Source organism: Rattus norvegicus, chromosome 3 (genome assembly GCF_021556685.1).
Source record: "Rattus norvegicus strain SHRSP/BbbUtx chromosome 3, alternate assembly SHRSP_T2T, whole genome shotgun sequence".
NCBI classification, from domain to species: Eukaryota; Metazoa; Chordata; class Mammalia; order Rodentia; family Muridae; genus Rattus; species Rattus norvegicus.
This window is the reverse complement of record NC_141536.1, coordinates 97,853,304-97,869,359: the sequence shown is the minus strand read 5'-3', so window position 1 is coordinate 97,869,359 and position 16,056 is coordinate 97,853,304. Positions and strand designations below refer to the sequence as shown.

Here is a 16,056-nt window from a genome sequence, read left to right as displayed (position 1 = left end):
TGTTCGAGATTCTTCCCCAATTTTTCTTCTGTTAGTTTGAGTGTATCTGGTTTGATGTGGAGGTCTTTGATCCACTTGGACTTAACATTTGTACAGGGTGATAAGCATGGATTGATCTGAATTCTACATGCTGACCTCCAGTTGAACCAGCACCATTTGCTGAAAATGCTATCTTTTTTCCATTGGATGGTTTTGGCTCCTTTGTCAAAAATCAAGTGACCCTAGGTGTGTGAGTTTTGTTTTCTGGCTTTTCAATTCTATTCCACTGGTCTATCTGTCTGTCTCTGTACCAATACCATGCAGTTTTTATCACTATTGCTCTGTAATACTGCTTGAGTTCAGGAATAGTGATTTCCCCGGAAGTACTTTTATTGTTGAGGATAGTTTTATCTATCTTGGGTTTTTTGTTATTCCAGAAGATTTTTCAAATTGTTCTATCTAACTCTCTGAAAAATTGGATTTGTATTTTGATGGGAATTGCACTGAATCTGTAGATCACAATTAGTAAAATGGCAATTTTTACTATATTAATCCTGCCTATCCATGAGCATGGGAGATCTTTCCATCTTCTAAGATGTTCTTCAATTTCTTTCTTCAGAGACTTGAAGTTCTTATCATATAGATCTTTCATTTGCTTGGTTAAAGTCACACTGATGTATTTTATATTATTTGGGCTATTATGAAGGGTGTCGTTTCCCTAATTTCTTTCTCAGCTTGTTTCTCTTTTATGTAGAGGAAGGCTACTGATTTATTTCAGTTAATGTTATACCCAGGCACTTTGCTGAAGGTGTTTGTCAGGTGTAGTGGTTCTCAGGTGGAACTTTTGTGATTACTTAAATATACCATCATATCTTCAGCAAATAGTGATATTTTGAATTCTTCTTTTCCAATCTATATCTCTTTGATCTCCTTTTGCTGTCTGATTGCTCTGGCTAGAACTTCAAGAACTATATTGAATAAGTAGGGAGAGAGTGGGCAGCCTTGTCTAGTCCCTGATTTTAGTGGGATTGCTTCAAGTTTCTCTCCATTTAGTTTAATGTTAGCAACTGGTTTGCTGTATATGGCTTTTACTATGTTTAGGTATGGGCCTTGAATTCCTATTCTTTCCAGGACTTTTATCATGAAGGGGTGTTGAATTTTGTCAAATGCTTTCTCAGCATCTAATGAAATGATCATGTGGTTTTGTTCTTTCAGTTTGTTTATATAATGGATCACGTTGATGGTTTTCCGTATATTAAACCATCCCTGCATGCCTGGGATGAAGCCTACTTGATCATGGTGGATGATTGTTTTGGTGTGCTCTTGGTTTCGGTTTGCCAGAATTGTATTGAGTATTTTTGCATCGATATTCATAAGGGAAATTGGTCTGAAGTTCTCTTTCTTTGTTGGGTCTTTGTGTGGTTTAGGTATAAGAGTAATTGTGGCTTCATAGAAGGAATTCGGTAGTGATCCATCTGTTTCAATTTTGTGGAATAGTTTGGATAATATTGGTACGAGGTCTTCTATGAAGGTCTGATAGAATTCTGCACTAAACCCATCTGGACCTGGGCTCTTTTTGGTTGGGAAACCTTTAATGACTGCTTCTATTTCCTTAGGAGTTATGGGGTTGTTTAACTGGTTTATCTGTTCCTGATTTAACTTTGGTACCTGGTATCTGTCTAGGAAATTGTCCATTTCCTGCAGATTTTCAAGTTTTGTTGAATATAGGCTTTTATAGTAAGATCTGATGATTTTTTGAATTTCCTCTGAATCTGTAGTTATGTCTCCCTTTTCATTTCTGATTTTGTTAATTTGGATACACTCTCTGTGTCCTCTGGTTAGTCTGGCTAAGTGTTTATCTATCTTGTTGACTTTCTCAAAGAACCAACTTTTGGTTCTGTTGTTTCTTTCTATGGTCCTTTTTGTTTTTACTTGGTTGATTTCAGCTCTGAGTTTGATTATTTTCTGCCTTCTACTCTTCCTGGGTGTATTTGCTTCTTTTTGTTCTAGAGCTTTTAGGTGTTCTGTCCAGCTGCTGATATATATTCTCTCCTTTTTCTTTCTGCAGGCACTCAGAGGTATGAGCTTTCTTCTTAGCACAGGTTTCATTGTGTCCCACAATTTGTTTATGTTGTACCTTCATTTTCATTAAATTCTAAGACGTCTTTAATTTCCTTTTTTATTTATTCCTTGACCAGGTTATCATTGAGTAGAGCATTGTTCAACTTACATGTATATGTGGGCGTTCTTTCCTTATTGTTATTGAAGACCAGCTTTAGCCCATGGTGGTCTGGTAGAACACATGGGATTATTTCTATCTTTCTGTATGTGTTGACACCCTTTTTATGATCAATTATATGGTCAATTTTGGAGAAAGTACCATGAGGTGGTGAGAAGAAGGTATATTCTTTTGCTTTACGATAGAATGTTCTATAAATATCTGTTAAGTCCATTTGTTTCATGACTTCTCTTAGTCTGTCTATGTCTCTGTTTAATTTCTGTTTCCATGATCTGTCCATTAATGAGAGTGGGGTGTTGAAATCTCCTACTATTATTGTTTGAGGTGCAATGTGTGCTTTGAACTTTTTAAGGTTTCTGTTATGTATGTAGGGGCCCTTGAATTTAGAGCATAGATATTTAGGATTGAGAGTTCATCTTGGTGGATTTTTCCTTTGATGAATATAAAGTGCCCTTCCTTATCTATTTGTTGACTTTTAGTTAAAAATTAATTTTATTCGATATTAGAATGGCTACTCCAGCTTGCTTCTTCTGACCGTTTGCTTGGTCATTTGTTTTCCAGCATTTCACTCTGAGGTAGTGTCCGTCTTTGTCTCTGAGGCATGTTTTCTGTAGGCAGCAGAATGCAGGGTCCTCATTGCATATCCAGTTTGTTAATCTACGTCTTTTTATTGGAGAGTTGAGACCAATGACGTTGAGAGATATTAAGGAATAGTGATTATTGCTTCCTGGTATATTCATATTTGGATGTGAGATTATGTTTGTGTGCTTTTCTTCTCTTTGTTTTGTTCCCAGACGACTAGTTTCTTGCTTTTTCTAGGGCATAGCTTGACTCCTTATGTTGGGCTTTACCATTTATTATCCTTTGTATCGCTGGATTTGTAGAAAGATATTGTGTAAATTTGGTTTTTCCAAGGAATATCTTGGTTTCTCCATCTATGTTAAATGAGAGTTTTGCTGGATACAGTAACTTGGGCTGTCATTTGTGTTCTCTTCAGGTCTGTATGACATCTGTCCAGGATCTTCTGGCTCTCATAGTCTCTGGTGAGAAGTCTGGTCTGATTTTGATAGGTCTGCCTTTCTATGTTACTTGATCTTTTTCCCTTCTTTTAATATTCTTTATTTTGTGCATTTGGTGTTTTGACTATTATGTGACAGGAGGAGTTTCTTTTCTCATCCAATCTATTTGGAGTTCTGGAGGCTTCTTGTATGTTTATGGGCATCTCTTTCTTTACATTAGGGAAGTTTTCTTCTATGATTTCGTTGAAGGTATTTACTGGTCCTTTGAGCTTGGTGTCTTCACTTCTTCTATACCTATTATCCTTAGGTTTGATCTCTTTGAGTCCTGGATTTCTTGTATGTGTTGGACCAGAATCTTTTTCCTTTTTACATTATCTTTGACGGTTTTGTCGATGATTTCTATGGAATCTTCTGCTCCTGAGATCCTCTCTTCTATCTCTTGTATTCTGTTCGTGATGCTTGTATCTACTGCTACTTGTCTCTTCCTTTGGTTTTCTATATCCAGGATTGTCTCCCTTCATGCTTTCTTTATTGCTTCTATTTCTATTTCTAATTCCTTCAGCTTTTCGATTGTGTTTTCCTAGAATTTTTTCAGGGATTTTTGTGATTCCTCTCTATAGGCTTCTACTTGTTTATTTATGTTTTCCTGTGTTTCTCTAAGGGAGTTCTTTATGTCTTTCTTGAAGTCCTCCAGCATCATGATCAAATGTGATTTTAAATCTATATCTTGCTTTTCTTGTGTGTTTGGATATTCAGTGTTTGCTTTGGTGGGAGAATTGGGCTCCGATGATGCCATGTAGTCTTGCTTTCTGTTGCTTGGGTTCCTGCGCTTACCTCTCACATCAGGTTTTTTCTGGTGTTACCTTGTTCTGCTATTTCTGACAGTGGCTAGATCATCCTATAGGCCTGTGTGTCAGGAGTGCTGTAGACCTGTTTTCCTGGTTCTTTCAGCCAGTTATGGGAACAGAGTGTTCTGCTTTCAAAGATGTGTAGTCTTTCCTGTCTACTGGTCTTCTGGTCTTCCTGTGGGCGTATGTCCTGAGTCCACTAGGCAGGTTACTTGGAGCAGAAAAGTTGGTCTTACCTCTGGTCCCAGGGCTGAAGTTGCTCCTGAGGGGCTACTTTTAAGCTCTCTGTGAGGGCAGCAACCAGAAGGGCTTGCCCTGCCTTTTCCTGGGCCCCTGTGCACAGGGGGCCCGGATGGCATTGGGTGTTTTCCTCGGAGTAAAATGTGGGCAGACTGTAGTCTCTTCTGGCTTCCCAGGCGTGTCTGCCCCTCTGAAGGTTTAGCTCTCCCTCCCAAGGGATTTGGGTTCAGGGATCTGTTGACCAGGTCCCTTCAGATCCGTGTGTTGTCTGTACTACTGGGGACCTGCCGCTTGAGTGACCCTATCTTCTGGTTCCCAGAGGCTCTAAACAGTTAGCAATTGTTCTTGCAATTATAAATTTTTTTATTACCCTTGAATATATACATACAGTAAGAGATCAGCTAGCAGAAAGTTTCTCTTTATTCCTTATTGATGAAGATAATAGTTTTGAAAAGTTCACTTACATTAACAATGTTTGGATGACCACCAGGCGATTTTATGTGTCCCCTTTTCTATCCTCACAGACATGCAGCACTCAGTATCACTTTTTACAAAGAAAACCCCAAGAGATATCCATGATAATTATTTCCAAACTTCTCATTATTTTCAGAACACAAAATAGATGACATGGGACACCCATGGGACAATTTCAGGAAGGAAAATTGGTCAGGCTTAGGTGGAAAATTGTTTCTACTAAACATCCATGTCTTCATAAGCATACTTCAGATGGGAAGAAAATCTGACCAAAGAGAATATTGTGATGGTAAGTCCTTTTACAAATATCCATTCTGTGTTGTATTGAAATATTTTTCTTTGCCTTTTTCAACTCTAGGGGCCAATATATTTTCCTCACCCTCTCCCATTTTATGAGTTCTCAAGTCTGTATCAGATGATCATCTGTTTTTATCAGATAATCCATAAAACAGTAAACAGTTAACATTGTAAACTATTCCCTTCAACTTAACCAAATGTTTTTGAGATAACATAGTTTATAGGAAATATTTCAGTACAGAAATCACAAAATTGATAGCAATCTGAGTAAGAAGAGTCATAATATATTAGTATTGTAGAAGTCAGATTTTAAAAATCTGAAAATTAGTATCTCAGGAAAAGAGTTAACATCTCCTAGGGATGTGACCCCCTAATTCATTGTTAACGGTACACTGGTCAGAATAGAATTAATGTACAATAACAAAATTGGAAACAACAGGTTGTATGTGTGTAAGTGTGTGTGTGTGTGTGTGTGTGTGTGTGTATGTGTGTGTGTGTGTGTATGTATGTAGGTACATAGCCATTTAGTAATAATAAAATTTCAAAGAAAAAGAGTCATCAACTTGAGTAGTGGTACTGGAATGATTTAGGGAGGGGAAAAGGGAAAGTGATATAAGTTTACTTCAGTAAAAGCACATTTAATAAGTAATATTAACCTTGCTTCCCTAAAACCAAACAAAAAAAACCAGACAGACAGACAAATAAACAGACTAAAACACAACAACAACCTTCCTGCTAGCAAAGACACCTATTACAAGTTACTAAAGTATCACTCTATCGGTCATCAGTATCTATTACTTAGTATCTATTAAGTTGTATGAATATGACTACATTTGTAAATATTTAATAAATACATATACTGAGACAATTACAAAGTTTAGCACTTTGAAAAAAAGCAATCAAAAAGGAAAAAACATTACACATAGAAGAAAATTGTTTCTACACCCTAAGAAATGACAATTCAGTTTGTTTCCCTTCAGTATTTTTTATTAATATAAAAGACAACATTAGAATTTCTAGACATTTAAAGGCAAACATTACTGAGATATTTAATAGATTATAGTTTTTCATAAGGTTTTGTAAAAATACTGGTAGTTCCGAGGCAAGAGAAGAGCAAAGTATTTGTTAAATTCCTGACAATCAATTTGCATGTTAAAATGCTTGTTAATGCACATCAATAGGTTATTCAGGACCAAAATTATCAGCAGTTACAACTTATACATATATATATATAACACAGTTACAGACTGAGCAGGTTATACTTAAGAATAAATATGTATATACATATACATATATACACTTGTTTATAGAAACAATTACTGAAAAAGAGGCCATGAATTAGAAAGACACATTGAGGAGGTTTATTGAACGATTTGTAGTGAAGTAAGGGAAGGTGGAAATGATGTATTAATACGAATCTCAAAACATAAAAGAAATAATTTAACCAAACCAAGTCAAATGTTATATTAGAAGTAATGTGAAAAAATCGAAATTATTAAGGAACACAAGCTCATTGCTGTAGAACCAGGGTATCCTTAGATATTGGGTAAACCCCTGTAAGGTGCATGCATTTACTTATATGCTGCCATGCATCTATGGCAGATGGATGTGTTAGCCGATGACATCAAAACTTTTTTTCATTCTCACTGTACCTTTCTGAGTCCTCAAAACAGGAAATAATGCAAATAATTCTGATGATCTCATTGTTCATCTGCCCTGTTATTCCCCCCTAGAGTTTTTAAGAGATTAAATGATGCTAAGACTCACAAGATGAACTCACCAAGGGAATTACTGAATACAAGAGAAAATAGAGAATGGTTATCTACCATCCAGCTTTAATATTGTCCATTCAATCTGTATAAGCACAGTTTTTGTGCTTTGAGTTTAATAATTGTTGCTCATGATAGTATAACTTCACATTCAACAAAGGCTGACAGTCAAAGAACAACTAGGCTTACATATTTATGTAATTTATTCTGTTCTGTAAAGCAGCATAGATGTTCAGTAGGTAAGTAACATAATGAGAACATGTACTGAAAATACATTGATGGCAGATGATACATTATTCATATCAAGAAACTACAAGATTTAAAAGCCTAAGGATTTACAATATCTTGTAGTTGCAAAATATATAAGTTGATGTAAATTAAAACCCATATTTTCTAGTGCTAAGATTGAACTAACTGGCTACTATAGCTCAGATTTGACTATGGTTGCCTTGTTCTTTGGTAAATCCACTCCTAAAGATACTTATAATGGTATTTTGAGAATCAGTTTAGTTGAGTAAACAAATTCTATGCTATATTTTTTTCAATATGGTATCTGTGTATATCTTATAGGCATTCTGTATGCTTCCCCACTGAGGTTTTCTCAACAGGTATTTTAGAGCTTTAAGCTTAAATTCTGATTTATCTATGTCATAGATATTTGTTTACTAATGTTCCCTGCAAGAGTTGTGCACAGTTCCAAAAAATGGTTTCATCCTCTCTGACCATATTTTCTGAACTTCAATGCAATTTCTCATAAGTTTCTGAGTTTATAGGTCAACTTTTTATAGAATATCATAAATGCTACTAACTCTTTCAGAGCATTTAATTAAAAAACACACATTTTTACTGTTTCATACTATTTTCTTTCTCTTCTTATTGCTTTACTGTGAAATGAATTTCCTGAGAGAGGATGTATATAACAGTCACACCAGATGCTTCTTTTCTTGCAAAGTTGCTCTGGACTCATGATTTACATTGAGCTACAAAGTCATACATAAATTAGATTTCCCTTTACATTTATGTATTTTTATTCAGGCAAGTTTCTATGTGGGTGTCTAATTTTGCAAATGAAGTAACCTACCTCCTAACTTCCAGTTGATAATCTTTCTTTCATTGTAGGTTATATAAGGACACACTGAAAAAAAATGCATGGAGAAAATCAGACTGTGGTTTCAGAATTTATATTCTGGGGACTTGCCAACTCAAAGAATCTTCAGATCTTACTCTTTTTGATATTCTTAATGCTTTATCTGCTCATCGTGTCTGGAAATATTGTCATCCTGATATTAATAACCACTGACCCCTATCTGCATTCTCCCATGTACTTTTTGTTGGCGAACCTGTCTTTTATTGATATGTGGCTCTCCTCAAACACCACTCCTAAGATGATCACAGACATTCTTCGGGAAAACAAGACTATTTCTTTTGCAGGATGTATGTCCCAGGTCTTTTTTTCCCATTGCATTGTTGGAGCAGAGATGGTATTGTTGGTGGTAATGGCTTATGATCGCTATGTGGCCATCTGCAAACCACTCCTCTATTTCACCACCATGAACCTGAAGCGATGCACTGGGTTGGTGTTGGTTTCCTGGACAGTTGGCTTTATTCATGGTATAAGCTATGTGTTAGTGGTTATGCAGCTACCTTTCTGTGGTCCAAACAAAATAGACAGCTTCTTCTCTGACATGCCACTGGTAATCAAGCTAGCCTGCATGGATTCACATGATTTAAATACTTTAATGAATGCTGAATGTGGTGTTCTGGCTGTAACGTTCTTTGTAGTGTTGCTTATTTCCTACACTTACATCCTTATCCCTGTTCACCAGAGTTCGAATGTTGGAGCTTTGAAGGCTTTGTCCACATGCAGTGCACATATCACAGTGGTGATGGTCTTTTTTGTGCCCTGCTTCTTTATCTATGTGTGGCCCATCAGTATCACCTGGTTGGACAAATTTTTTGCTGTGTTTTATTCTGTTTTTACACCTCTCCTAAACCCAGCTATTTATACACTGAGAAATAAAGAGATGAAAAATGCTATGAAAAGATTCATTGGCAAATTTCTGGGTGTCATGGGAAATTCCTAATAGCTAAATGTCAACTTATTTCTTCACACAATAAGACTGGCTACATTAAAAAGCTTTAAAACCTGAAAATATTTTCATTTAAAATTTTACCAACTTTACATAGGGACATAAATTCATGTCTTAAAAAGAATATGACATTTACTGATCAACTATTAGGTAATTGGGAATCCTTCCCTTTAAAATATAAATATGCATGCTTTTTCCACAAAAATGTATTCAAACTATTCTTCCATGTTTTTAATAGAGTCATACCTAACATTTTTGACCAAACTCACATGTTTAAAATTATGAAAAAATATTAGTAATTTTTAGATGAGTATTATTCTGCACATACCATATATTCCCCAAACGCTTAACTTCCATTGCCAAATGACTAACATCATCACTCTTGTCTTTTCTCAGCTATCTACCAAATTACAAATGGTGTGTGCAGAAAAAGTTTTAAAAAGATGAATCAAAGAGATAAACTTCATAATGAACAAAGACTAGCAGTGAACTTTACTTTTTTGTTTTTTCAGAGGCAGATGAATAAAATATAATAAAACATGAATAAATATTGGTTAGGTTTCAAAGTTATCTCCATTTACTATTAAAACATATTCCTTAAATTATTACTTAACATTGTATGGTTTCCTGACATTTAATCTACATGGCTACAGTATCCATTACTTGACTAATTATTAAAACTATTGTATTTAATTCAGTGGTTAACCACATTAGACATTTAACAAACATATTTATAAGTATGCATATGTTGCTGTTGGTCAGTGATGGTGCAGATGTGTTTAAAACAAACCATATTTTTGCTGTTCCCCTGGTTTGACCACCATATCTATGTGGAAAGTCTCTATTAATGAATAAACAGCATACTTTGTTGTCAGGCCACAGAAAAACCAATGTCAAATTGACTAAGGTTCTCCCTTTGATTTGATACCATTCATTGTACTACGAGTTACTCAGAACACTAGGAATGAAAAGAATTCAATTGCCTTACCCAACACTAGAACTTGCATGCAAAAACACAAAACTATGTAGCAAGATATGTCCAGTACTATACACGTACTTGGCTGTAGTCTAAGGGGAACCAACAAGTTTTTTATGCCTCTTCCACAGGAGATAATTTGTGCTTTGTGCTGTAAGGTTGGTTAAACTCAAAAGCCATTCAAGCAGTTTAGTAGTTTCAGATTTTGTAATTAGTTTATTTAATTCATTTGGAGTTTTTAAAAGATGAGAGGTAAGGGTCTAATTTCATTCTTCATGTGGGCATCCAGATTTATCAACATTTGTTAAACCTCTTGATTGTTAAACCAACATTTGACTAAACCTCTCACCTGACCTAGCACATAACCCAGTTTCTATTCTAAGGTTAATTCATCTTTAAAATACACAGGCTGATATAATGCACCAATTTTTAACTATTCTCTGTATTTCTATAGTTGTAGAATTTGTTTTTAAAAAATTTAAAGTTAATAAACTACTATGCAATGTATCTTTCAGGGTATTTTTACCTCTTTCTATCTATGAAGTATGTCTTTTAAGTACCATTAGATCTTTCTCTAACTTCTTGTTCTGTATGATTGTATAGTACACCTGTAATGTCCTTTATGTTGTAATATGCAAAAACCTTTGATTTTACTAGAGACATATGCAGGAGCATTGTCAGTTTTAATTTGTATAGGTATCCCCATAATAGCCATAGCTTCTAATAGTTATATAATTACAGAACCAGCCTTTTCAGAAGTTAAAGCAGTTGCCCATTGAAATCCTGAATATGTTTCTATGGCATGGTTCACATACTTCAATTGTCCAAACTATGCAAATGAGATATATCTATTTGCCAAATTTCATTTCTTTGGATCCTTTTTGCATACTTTCTGCAGGTAATGGGGTTTGGTTGTACAAAGAGCAAGTAGGACATTTTCTTATAATATTCTTGGCTTGTTGCCAAGTGATAGAAAAAATCTTTCTTCAATCCTTTGCTGTTAATATGTTGTTTCTTATGAAATTCTGAGGCTTATAGCACATTTCCTGTCAATAGCTGATCAGTTTCATCATTAATTTATGATAGAGGACCTGGTAGCCCTGTATGGGATGTGACATGTGATATACACAAAGAATGATTTATATTTCTGGTTACTTGTAGTTGTACAAATAAAGATGTTAATTCTGAATCATCCTGAATAAGTTTAGTTGTTTCTAAATGTAAAAAAAGTGTTTTCTTCTTATTAAGAGTCAGTAACTATATAAAGAGATTGAGAAACATCAATAATATAAGAATAGCATACAGCTCTGTTTTTTTGAACTGAATCATAAGGGCTGTGAGCCACTTTACTTATCTTCCCTGATTTATAACCTGCCTTTCCTGATATGCAGTAGTGTAGAATTTAGGGGCTCCAGAAATTAGTGTCCCTTTACTATATGAAGGAGAACCCAATTGAATCTTTTTAAAAACTTATGTCTCTTACTTTTCGGATATTTGTTTTAATCTTTCTCAAAAATTATTGCAAGCTCTTTGCCAATATTCATTTTCAGCCCTCAATGAGGTAATTCCAGCATTAATAAAATGGTACCACAATTTCTGCTGGTTCTATTCCTGCTAACTGACAAATTCTCGCTTTTCTTTTTAGAAACAATTCAGAAATCTTTTTTACATAGGTCTTTAATTTTTTTCTGTTTCTCTGCTAAAATATATATTCTAAAATGTCTATTTTCTGAATAAAAATTTCTATAGGAGAATTGTAGAGGACAAAACAAAAACAAAACCAAAACCAAAAACAAAATACAATCCTGCTTTGGATCCAAACGATTCACATATGCATCCTGTAATTCCTTTTCTTTGACAGCCGCTACCTTTTCAGCTTTATCTGACAATTTTCTAGAACTATTTAAGTACTTATGTAATATTTGAAACTAATTACTTAATTCTTGAGTAGCTAATTCGATTATGGGTTATAGCCAATTAATATCTCTTAGAAGTTTTTGAAAATAATTAACAGTTTGTCACTAATCTCTGATGATTTTTACTTTTAGTGGTGTAGTTTTCTATAGACCTATCATATATCCAAGATAATGAGCAGAAACTTCTTTCGGTAATTTTTTAGGAGCAATTTGTAATATCCTAGCAAGGTGAACTTTGCTTTAATTCATAAAACACTTTTTTCCTAAAGTATTTGCATCTAAATCAGACAATAATATCATTCACATAATGATACATTTTATATTAAGCAAACTTTGCAAATTATTTCTGATGGCCGTGCTACAAAATAGATATACAAGGTAGGACTGCTTAACATTCTTTGTGGTAATACTTCTATGATATCTCTTTATTTGATAACTATTATTGTAAATAGGTATTGAGAAAGCAAACCTTTCCCTGTTATGCATATGCAAAGGGATTATGAAAAAGCAATCTTTTAAATCAATTACTATTAGAGGCTATGACTTAGGTATTAGAGAAGGCAATGGGATTCCTGACTGTTAAAAGAAAATTCCATGGATCATCTTATTTATGGCTTTTCAATTTGTTAAAAGCATCCTCTATTTTCCAGATTTTTTATAAGCAATTCCATGGGTTGGTAGATTCTTCAATGTGTTGAATATTTAGTTGTTCAATTCAGAGTAGAGATTGGGATATGTCAGCCATGCCCTGTAACAGGTAGGAACTGAGGGATGCTTCAAAAAATTTGAGTCCAGGTCTACTTTGTTATATTAAATATGGACCTTAGCACCTCATCCTGGGTCTAAAACCCAACATTAACATCAACATGTCTGTTTTTATGGCAATAAAATGCTTTTTAAAAAATCACTACTCAGTATAATAACTTGATCTTGGGAATGGTGATATTTTCTTGTTATTTTATTAGTTATTTTTTTTTTGGGGGTTCTTTTTTTCGGAGCTGGGGACCGAACCCAGGGCCGTGCGCTTCCTAGGTAAGCGCTCTACCACTGAGCTAAATCCCCAGCCCCTATTAGTTATTTTTATTGTTCAATTTATTTTTAGCTATTCTGTGTTTTTGTTTTTCCTATATGAGGTTGAGAATTGTCCTTTCAAGATTTGCGAAGCATTGTTTTAGACTTTTGAAAGGGATTGTACTAAATATGTGGATTGCTTTTGGTAGGATTGCCTTTACAATCCATGAGCATGGAAGATCATTCCATCTTCTGATACCTTTTTCAACTTCTTTCTTCAAAGATTTGAAGCTATCAACACACAAGTCTTTAACTTGATTTACTTCTGTTACCACAGAATAGTTTATACTATTTAAGACTATTGTGTAAGGTGATATTTTTATGATTTATTTACACCTCTGTTGTCATCACTGTATCAGAGGGCTACTGATTTTTTTTTTGTATTTTTATCATTTTTCTGTTTAATGATTTTTTTTTAGTTTTTTTTTATTAACTTGAGTATTTCTTATATACATTTCAAGTGTTATTCCCTTTCCCGGTTTCCGGGCTACTGATTTTTGAGTTACTTTTGTATCCACATTCTTTGCTGAATGTGTTTGTTAATTGTATTAGTTCTCTGGTTGCACTGTTATTGTCACTTATGTATACTTACACAATCTTTAAAAAAAGATAATTTGGCCACTGTCTTTCCTATTTGTATCCAAATAAATGTAGATAAAACAATTCCTTATTTTTCTATACTCCCAGTTACTAGCCCAATCATCATCAAAATGACTTCCTTCAGCAACTGATTAGAATAGATATAGACACTCAGAGTCAAACATCAGTCAATTACTTTTTAATTCAGCCTTGCACTCAGTACACAGGCAAAATAACATATGCTTTGTCAGAATTAAAAAGAATGGTTTATATGCCAGGGAGATGAGTCCCTTGTAATCCTTTAAAACCACATGAACCATTTGCTTCCCTCTTCATATTATTGCTGGTGTTCTGGTTTGTGAACTCCCACTAGAATAGTCTGGTCTGACGTCTATAACATTCTAGGGAGTTTGTATCCAAAGTTCTAAATTCTGCAGTTCAGTTTCTAAAGAATAACTACAGTTGATGGTGACCGGTGATGGCCTTACCTCTCAGTTCCAATTTTTCTATAATAAGCAATTTCTCAGTGCTTATATAATGTATATTAAATATATGTATAATATCTCAGTATTATTATAATACATGTTATAAAATATATAACAAAAGGAAATTAAAATTGAAGGATTTGAGTCATGTATTGATAAAATACTCCATCATGGAAAAAAGGCCGTGATGGAACAAGCATGGCATCTACAGTCAGGAAGTATCGCAGAATGATTTTATTTTGTGGCTTGCATTTTCATCTTTCTTGTATATTTGTTTGTTCTTTCTGGTTTTGTGTTGTTTTTCAGTTTGTGTAACTTACTAAAGATGGTTTCATTGATACTAAGGGTGGGAATTCTATGCTCAAATAAATGTTTCTAAAATACCCCCAAAGATATAGTCAAATATGTGTTTCCATAATGATTCTAAATTTCATTATTTTGATGACAAAGATTAACAATCATATTTTGCCTATCATGAAATTATAGGTTTCTTACCTAACTTTCATGGTATCATTATTTTTTGAATACAAATGATTTATTTAGCATTTGTAGGTCAATCCATGGGCTAAGGAGTGGATATCCAGAACCCAGCAGTAAGGTCAGCGCAACCTCCGAGCTTCTCTTTCTGGCTCCAACAGGGTGACCACATCACCCTCTCAAACAGGGTTTTTGACATTTTGGATGATAGAGCGGGTGGTGTCATCCATAAATTCCACTTGCACCTGTGTGCGCTGTCCCTGCGAACCGGTCCTGCCCAGCACTTTAGTTACCCTAGCCAGTTTGATGGGCTGCACGCGATTCGTGTCCATGATGGCCACGATCTGGCGGAGAGTCATGGTATCATTATTAATGAACTAATTGATTAATATTATGTAAATCCTAATCACTGCTGCCCCTTACTAGTCTTCCTCTCATTGAGTCCCTCCCAGAATTCCCCTTCCCAGGATTAGGCATATCCTCTCTCACTGGGGACAGAGAAGGCAACCCTGTTTCAAAATGGGTTCCACAAATAGGCAACAGATTTAAGGACAGGCTCTGCTTCAGTTGTTGGAGGACCCTCTTGAAGGCCAAGCTGCACTTCTGCTACATATGTGTTAGGAACCTTGATTCAATCCATGTATGCTCTTTGATTGGTAGTTCACTGTCTGAGAGCTCCCATGATTCTCTTGGTCTTCCTGTGGAGTTCCTAACCCCTCCTAACCCTTTCAGGTCCTTCAATCATTCTTGTAACTCTTATATAAGACTCCATGACCTCTATTCAATGTTAGATTGTTGGTCTTCTGCATCTGTTTTGGACAGATGCTAAGGAGAACCTCTCAGAGGACAGTTATACAAGGCTCTTATCTGCAAGCATAACAGAGTATCATTAATAATGTCAGAGATTGTTGCTTTCTCATAGGATGGGACTCAAATTGGGCCAGTCTTTCTCAGCCAATCAGATAATTAAGGGAAATTCCTTACCCTGTAAGGCCATGATTTTGGAGAGATAATGGTGGCATGTTGCAGTCAAAAATAAAATGGGCGAGTGCTCTTCATGACTGGTTCCTGAGAGCACCTCTCTGCATCTTTTTTCCTAGGCTCCCTCTGACCCAGGTGGTCCACCAGTGGGCACCATGTCCTTACTCACAGCTCCATCCCATCTTGCATTCTGATGGCCATTCTCTGAGCCCTGTAGCAATCTACCCATCTAGTTCCCAGGGCATACCACACCAGGCATACAAATCCTAATTCCATGGTGGGCCAGGTGCATTCTGCAACCATACACTCTCTTGAACTCAATTAAGTCACCACATGAAAGAACACACCATGCAATATCTTCTGATCCATTTGATAAGATATAATTTGCCCATGGAGACAACATAAAATCCGGTACACACCCATCCCTTAAAAATAGTCATTACAACCTGTAACTACCTGTAAGAATGTTTTGTTTGTTTGTTTATTGGATTTTTTTATGTACATTTCAAATGTTATTTCCTTCCCCAGTTTCCAGGCCATAACACCCCTATCCCCTCCTCCTCCCCTTCTCTATGATGGTGTTCCCCCTCCATAATCTCACCTCCTTCCAACCCCC

The 16,056-nt window shown here is 35.3% G+C and overlaps 1 protein-coding gene and 1 pseudogene across 1 annotated transcript; one reads left to right on the top strand and one right to left on the bottom strand.

Annotated features, from left to right (window-relative positions):
• The first annotated feature begins 8,010 nt into the window (after positions 1-8,010).
• On the top strand, positions 8,011-8,949 carry Or4k48b (olfactory receptor family 4 subfamily K member 48B). Its single transcript, NM_001000374.1, is given in 1 exon segment — positions 8,011-8,949. A coding segment is annotated over 1 exon segment (939 nt).
• A 5,632-nt stretch (positions 8,950-14,581) lies between these two features.
• Positions 14,582-14,791, bottom strand: LOC108350606 (40S ribosomal protein S28 pseudogene; annotated as a pseudogene).
• Positions 14,792-16,056: the final 1,265 nt, after the last annotated feature.